The sequence below is a fragment of the Gymnoscopelus braueri genome (genome assembly GCF_963280865.1).
Source record: "Gymnoscopelus braueri genome assembly, chromosome: 4".
Lineage (NCBI taxonomy): Eukaryota > Metazoa > Chordata > Actinopteri > Myctophiformes > Myctophidae > Gymnoscopelus > Gymnoscopelus braueri.
Window position 1 is genome coordinate 27023338 of NC_137605.1, and position 8133 is coordinate 27031470.

The 8133-nt window shown below is 40.7% G+C and overlaps 1 protein-coding gene across 3 annotated transcripts; it reads left to right on the forward strand.

The window, feature by feature from the left end:
• Positions 1-843: 843 nt before the first annotated feature.
• Positions 844-7699, forward strand: LOC308084713 (B-cell receptor CD22). Of its 3 annotated transcripts, none has more exons than XM_080427540.1 (8): positions 844-988; positions 1780-2175; positions 2581-2877; positions 3028-3291; positions 5992-6264; positions 6826-6931; positions 7026-7191; positions 7302-7699. In XM_080427540.1, exons 1-8 carry the CDS (start codon positions 946-948, stop codon positions 7461-7463), a joined length of 1707 nt encoding a protein of 568 aa, XP_080283666.1. In that variant the 5' UTR covers positions 844-945; the 3' UTR covers positions 7464-7699. The 3 variants fall into 3 exon arrangements, with proteins under 3 accessions (XP_080283666.1, XP_080283667.1, XP_080283668.1); XM_080427541.1 differs by having other exon boundaries at positions 1783-2175; XM_080427542.1 differs by having other exon boundaries at positions 1786-2175.
• The last annotated feature ends 434 nt before the right edge of the window (positions 7700-8133 follow it).

Here is an 8133-nt window from a genome sequence, read left to right on the forward strand (position 1 = left end):
CTCTATTATAGGCAGTAATCTCTTGCAGAACTAAACTGTCGGAGGCTTTGTAAAACTTTTAACCTCATTACAGACATACACCCTGAATGTAATCTCTACCATAAATAAAGGAGAAAACACAAATGAATAATGTGTTTAACATACTTAACTAGAAAAGGTAATGCATCCACTTCTCCCATATTATGTGTGCTACTTGCCTGTCTTGCTTGTAGTAGAGATTATTTATTCTGTGCTGGAAGGAGGAGTGTCAAGGCTTGGACACCAATTCAACAATGGTTTAGAGTCCATAGTTCAAATATGTTACAGTATGTACTGTATGACCCTGATTATACAGTCTTTCATTGGGTCATTTGTTTAATTCGCCAGATAGCATACAATGCCATTATACACTTATGTCATGACCTTTTTTAATATTTTGCATTAATATTGTTTTTTTTTAAACATCCTACATACCGTAATAAATAGTGGTTGTAAAGACAAAAGCAGAAATTCTGCACAAGAGACTTTTGAAAAGTCATAAATAAAATATTTTCAGCAGAATGAATGTCACACAACTAGCAGTTAGGTTTTCGATAGAGGGATTCAGTCACAGAAATTGCTAATAGCTGGGCAAGTAGGAAAAACCTTGGCATGAGAATGACTCATTCATGTGTCATGAGTTATCTCACATTTCTGCTGTAGTCTGTCTTTCAGTTGCAAACTGTTACCTTGGATAATTCTATCAATTGAAATACTGACCTTGAAAAGAAGGGAAAATGCTGTCTAAATTAGGTGAATTAATTTCTAAATAATCTAAATAATGTATGTACATTACACTCCAAGTGTAAGAGGACAGATGAACAGGCCAGAAGATACCTATCCACAGAGGCAAATGAAACCAATCCAACTTCCTCTTCTAGCGTCTTTGTATCCTTCCCTGTCTGTCGGCTGAGTGGTGTTGCAGTCATGCATCTGGACACAATGTTTCTTGTATGTCCTGTGATTTTTGGTGAGTGTGTTCAACCTATTGGTTTTTAATTTTAAAATATTTAAATTAAATTGGATATTCTTTGTGTCAGTCTGAAAGAACCAATTTGAAAATGCCGATTATTAACTGTCCTTAACTGTATACTACAACAGATACAAATCATGCTACAATGAAATGTACTGTAAGAGATGTAGGGGAATAATGTATTTTTGTCTAAGCTAGAATGTTAATTATTTGATGTAGGTTTTTTAAGTATATCCACAGGTATGGTACACTCTGCTCATTGGATAGGTCCACACTTGTTTCTTTATTAAGATAATATTATTAATTAATTAACTTATCCGATTATTCTTTTTTCAAAGAGAATTATTTTTATTTTGATAAAGAATAAGGCACTGCACATAACCCAGTGTAAAAAAACAAAACATGCATGCTAAAGTTGCTGCCGAATCACATAGTCAAGAGGATGCTGTTTCTCCTTTCTAAAAATACATCTGTTGTGAAACATTTCATTGTGTCACATTAGATTAACACTACTTGACAATTTGACCCATTAATTTAACCGCTTAAGCCCTATTTTATGTATAATAGTTTACTGTATACACACTCACACATTGTAATAGCTATTTTCATATGACACCATCAAGTATAAAATGTAAGGGCTTAAGCGGTTAAATTAATGAGTCAAATTGTCAAGTAGTGTTAATCTGCTTCATGTCCATGTGATAGTACTTCCATGTACTATGTGTCCATGTCCACTTTATTGTCATACAAACATTACATTTATTATGGTTGTCTCCTCTCTGTCATAGCAGCAGCCTTTTGGACAGGCGCCCAGGCTTTGTCCCAGAAACCCTCTGTCCCTGAGCGTGTGCATGCCCTGGTGGGCTCCTGCGTGGTCATACCCTGCTCCTTTACTCCTCTAGCTCCTTACCCTGCCAGGGGGAGGGTGGATGTCAGGATGAGGTTCAAAGGTGGCAGCTTCTTATACCCTCTCCGCAGCACAGCTTTCAACAGTGAGGACAGAAGTCTAATGAGCAGGGACTTCCAGGGCCGCACAGCCCTTTACGGACGCATGGCGGATGGAGACTGCTCTCTGAAGATAGAAAGGGTCAGCCTGGATGACTCTCGCCCCTTTGAGGTAGCACTGAAAGAAAGAGGTGACTTGCTCTGGGGGCGGCCAAGTAACTTCATCTTGGAAGTTTCAGGTGAGTGGGAGAAAGCCCCCCCCCCCCCGCCACACACACACACACACGCACGCACGCACGCGCACACACGCACACACACAGTTTAATCAAAGAAAAAAAGACAAATTGGCTTTGCAGCATGAAAAAAAAACAATATATGATTACAATAAAATGTTATGCATAAACATGTTAAATAAACAATGGGCAGAAAATGACCATTGAAGTGGTAGCCTGTTGTAAATTCTCTGTTACAGCTGAGCATGTTTATTAGTTATGCATTCATACCTGAAATTCAGTGCGTATGCATTCCCACTGTTCCCTGAGTCAACCCTGTCTTTTTAAGTAATTGCTGTGCAATGAATTTAACCTTAAATAGATAATAGAATAATAATATGAAAATAATGGAATCAATCTGGTCATGGACAGAAACCCCAGAGCCTCCTGTCATCAATGGCGTGGAATCAGCCACAGAAGGACAGTTGGTGACCCTGAACTGCACCGTCAGCAATTATTGTCCTATGAAACCTCCAGCACTCTTGTGGCACTGGGAAAGAGGAGTCCCGCAGGGAAATAGCAGTGATCATGGGGAAAAGTTGCCCAATCCTATGATAGTGGCTTCTTTGTCCTTTATCGCCTCATACCAGGTAAAACCCAGGCTCCGCTGTGAGGCCACCTACCCTGGCAACAACATAAAATCATCTTTAAAGGATCTTCACATAACATGTAAACATTTTGATTACTATTTTGTGTAATTTTATCAATTAATTTGTGTAAAATATTATTGCAGATAACTTTACATTTGCAGTTAATAAAAAAAGAAAATATATATACATATTTTTTTGAATTTATACAATACCTCTGCATACTCTCTAGTTCCTCCGAAAGATGTGAAGGTTCAGGTTCAGACCTTGACAGTCCTGGAGGGCGCCACAGCATTGCTGAGCTGCTCCTGTAAAGCTGACCCCCCTGCGTCAGACTACCACTGGTCCTACACCCAGCATGGTGTCACTGTGAAGCTTCACCGGCGCACACACATGGTCCGCTTGTACAACGTGACCCGGGACATAAGGGTCCGCTGCTCAGCTCGAAACATGATTGGTCAAGGAGAGTCCCATCCTACACCGTTGAACGTGCAATGTAAGTACCTTGGTTACGTACCGTTAGCCTCATAGCATGATTCATTTTTGGGCCAAATTGACATTTCTGCATAAAGTGCCATTCACACTGAACACCATAACAATAAAGATAATAACTGCCTGTATATCGTACAGTGAGTTCACCATTTTATAGTCGGTGAACGCTGCCATCCACTTGACTTAGAATGATTTTAAAACTATATTTTTATAGTTATAGTTATAGTGCTCAGTGTGAATGGCCCTTAACTCTACTCTCCTAACACTGCTGCTTCATTGTGCCTTATTGTTTGTTACATGACTTTAGGCAGAAAGTGCTTTTAAGTCAACTTATGTAATTTATTTTTTAATGTAACAAGCATTCTATTAGGCAGAGAACATTGGCAACTAGAAAAAGTGCTCCTCGGAGCACAAGTCTCCGCCAGGTCAAGTAGGTTATTGTGGCCTCCTGGTGGCGCTATAATAGGCCAATGTGAAAAGGGTGCCATTTCTTCTTAGGCCTGGCACGGCAATTGGACACTGCATTCATGATTTGAGGCGTTCTGTTGGTTTGCTAAATTAGACCTGCTGGTGGCGCTATAACAGGCCAATGTTAAAAGGGTGGCATTTGTTCCTGAACATAGTGTGAATGTGCGTGCAAAGTTTGACCGCAATAGGACGCTGCGTTCATGATTTGCGGCATTTTGTTCAAAACAAGCCACTACTGCAAACTTTAAATGTCAATCTTAGCCAATCAGGATGGAATATGAAAAATCAAACACATCCGTATTGATCACATGACTATAGAGATCATGTGTACCGATTTGCTTGAAATTTGGATAAAATCGGAAAGAATAATATAAAAAGAATTGTTTTACATAAGTCGGCCTCCTGGTGGCGCTATAAAAGGCAGATGTTAAAAATGCAGGGCAAAGGTTTTTCCTTGACCTCTAGGGAATGTGCATAGAAAGTTTTATACAGATCGGTGCAGTTATAGGTAAAAACACGAATCGGAATTGCATGCTGTGTTCATGATTTGAGGCATTTTGTTCAAAACGGAGCACTCCTGCAAACTTTGGAAGCCATTTTTAGCCAATCAAGATCGAAAATGGAAAATCGGACAGATCCGTGTTGATCACATGACTATAGAGATACTGTGTACCGATTTGCGTGATGTTTGGATAAAATCTGTATGAGTAATATCCAAAAATGTGTTTTGCACAAATCGGCCTCCTGGTGGCGCTATAACAGGCCCATGTGAAAAATGTGGGGCAGAGGTTCTGAATTGGCATCCAGGGAGTCTGTGTGCACAGTTTCGGAGATTAGCTGGCCGCAGACAGATGGACACACGGACACACAGACGGACGGACGGACGGACGGACGGACGGACGGACGGACGGACGGACAGGGGGTAAAACATACTCTCTCGCCATGCCTTTCGGCCTGGCGGAGACAATAAGGCAGGATGAATCAGCTGTGTTAGGAGAGTAGAGTTATTAGGCAGATATAAATAAAGGCAGATATACATTTTGTTTTTTTCTCATGATTGCATAAGTCAACTAGATTCTGTCTTGAAAACCAAAAAAATATGACTTAGGCAATTATGCTATGAGGCTAACGATACAGTTCAATAAGTCACATAAGCCTCCATGTACCTTTTTAATATTTCCAACAGGGCTTTCAAGTAAATCAGTGGCTCACAAAGTGGGGTGACACCAAACACAAACTGATTCCGGATGATTTCAAGTGACACAGCTTTTCATCACTTCCTATGATTCAAGTGCAGTAAACTTGAAAAAAATGTTTTTACTGAGGCTGGTTCTTTTTAGAGGGTGTGGTGGGCATCACTTAAAGCAGGGGTCTTCAACAGGGGGTCCGGGATCCCTAGGGGGTCCTCCGAGTTACTTAAAGGGGGGCCGCCAAATCTTTGTGTGATAGGATTTCTTTTTTTTACATTAACCACTTTAACCCTATAGAATCCCGATACTGACGAAAACGTTTGACGAAAATAGCAGATCTACCAGCTCACAACGCCTTGCAGTTTGGTGTAGAGGGAAAAAACAAAAAAGAGCAGACCAAATACAGAGTGAAAGGTCAAGTTTACTAAGTATTGAGGGTGTAAGTGGTTAAATGTGTGAAAATACAGAATTCAACAAAAGTTTAATCTGCAACACCATTTTATACAAAATGTAGTCAGGAGTCCCTGCTTCATCTCTTTCTCAACTAAGGGGTCCTTGGCCTGAAAAACGTTGAAGACCTCTGATTAAAGCAATATATTTCCCCCATCAGTGACAACTGATTGATTGATTGATACTGGGTACTTTTTGGTACTTTATTTAGTGAGACATGATAAACAGTACATTGAAGTACAATTCACAATACAAGGTCTACTAAACTGGATAACTCATAAAGCACTAACCTTGTTTAAAATGAGATCCCCACGCACACAAATCATGATGACATACTGTATAGTAAGAGACAGACAGATATACACTACTATACAGAACGTCATACAATCAGCTTACATGTTACTGGTATGAAAAATAAGAAATATGTACAAGAAAAAAAAGAAAAGAGTTCGGGGAGGGGGGGGGGGGGGGTGTAGTGGGTTAGGTTAAGACTTTGACAGGGGCCAGTTTGGAATAGCGGCCTCCTGAAGGTGTTTCTTTAGGGCAGTTTTGAGCTAATTACAACACCCTCTTTCTCATGTACTTTCTCTTCCCAGACAAGCCAGTCATCCTCCATCCGTCATCCACCTGTGCTGTAGAAGGGTTGGAGGTGCAATGTCGGTGTTCAGTTGACTCCTATCCCAGGCCAGCGGTCACCTGGAGTGTTAATGGGAGTGTGCCCCCTAGTGGTTACAACATGTCAGTGACATCTGATCATGGAACTCAAACAGCCACACTGAGGGGCCACGTGGACCAACCTGTGAGGGTGGTGTGCTTTGCAGTGAATGCGTTGGGCAATGACTCTCTCGCCCTGTTGCAGGGAGAAGAAGGTGTGTTCATCTATCTATCTATCTATCTATCTATCTATCTATAAAATAAGGATAATTCCTTTTAACAGGTCGTTCATGAAAGTCCTTGCGGTCTTGTTTCCAATGAGAACCTGTGAGCAATTGGGGTTAAGAGTCTTGCTCAGGGACAAATTTCATATCATCGGCACATATGCTGGGATAGCCTGGAATCGAACCTGGGGCAACCAGGGCCTCTGGTTCCCTAGGCGGGCTCACTAACCACTCAGCTATGGCCGCCCCATATTTATCTAATCTATCTATCTAATATTTTATTTGACAGAAATGTAAAAACAGCATACAGTCAAACACTTTGTCAAAATCTATCTATCTATCTGTAGCCTATAGAATAATAATTAAACCATATCATTAAATACTGTTTTCTAGCACTTTTTTGCCAGGCAACCCATACTGTAGGCTACCTTGTATGTATGGGGAAGACAAATATTTTTCAAGTTTAACTACATTATATTGAGAAAAAAAAAGACATGCTGACAACAACATGCTGATCCACTGTGCACTTTTTCTTTTGTTGTCAACGTGCAGTGATGGGCTCTTTGTTGTGGCTGGTGATAGCAGCCGTGGCCATCAGCCTGATCGTATTCTTCATTTCATTTCTGGTCCTGTTGTATTGCCGAAGGAAGCCTGGAAAGTAAGGAGCTATGCAATACTGTACTGTAGTACATCACAGTTCATTTGTCACAGGTTTGGGCTGTGAATTGAATTGGTTGTATTGATCCTTTCAGACATGTCCTCAGTAGACCTCCAGCAGGCTACCCAGGAGAAATGGGGATCTATCAGGATCGGATGCCCCTCTACATTAACTGCACAGAAGTGACCCATATCTACTCCAATGGCAGCTATCAGCTTGTATACCAGAACTGCACCCCTCTGTTTGTCCGCACTAAACAGGTACAGTATATGGCTGACCTTACATTATAGCTGGCTGCAGAAAGAGGCCATATAGAGAAAAATCATAATTGTGCCTCCCTGATGATTAATTACATGTGTCCCTTATCCAGACTCGCCCAATAGGTAGAAGGGGTGGGGAGAGACGAGTGGGTGAGAGGAGAGGAGGAGAAAGAAGAGTGAGACAAGGTGGTTCCCGGGGTAGAGCTACGCGAGAGACACATAGCACTACTACACCTGAAACTGAGACGGCCATCTACCTGGAGATACTCTGAGCTCGGACGGACCCACTCAGGAGATGTCACATACCCAACTATGAATACACATTTACCCTTTGTTAATGTTCTTGTTTTGGTTTAAAGTGCTTATTACTACATCACAATTTAATAAAGTGCTACATCAGAGGATCCGTGATGGCTAAAACAATCAATGTGTTCATCAACAGCGATGTGTCTTTCAGCCAGACTGACCCTTACACCTGCTACTGGTGTGTTTATTGTGGTTTGATAATTGTAATACAATTCTCTACAAAAATGTACTGTGTGTCTGAGATTTTTGATAGCATATCTACACTCGTATCTCTTGAACCATTTCCATTTTTAGGAATTGAAGTGCTGCAACTAGTATGAGTTTACATAGTATCCCATTCATTGTTTCATACTGTATGGTACGGTACACTTTACCCATTGTAAAATGAGTTCCTGCTATAATGGAGAAATGATCTTTTACTGCTCTTTTGTTTCATGCAGCCTCATTAGGCTGCATGAAACAAGAAAGAAGAAAGGCTGTTCACTCCCCTGAGTATTATTAAAGGATTGTATGTTATTGAGATAGATAACAGAAGTAGAAAGTCAAGTAGAAAAAAACTGTGAGATGCAGTGAAAATGACAGCGGATGTTAATCACTACACCAAAAGAATTTAAGAGGTGATTCTATGTCCCCTTC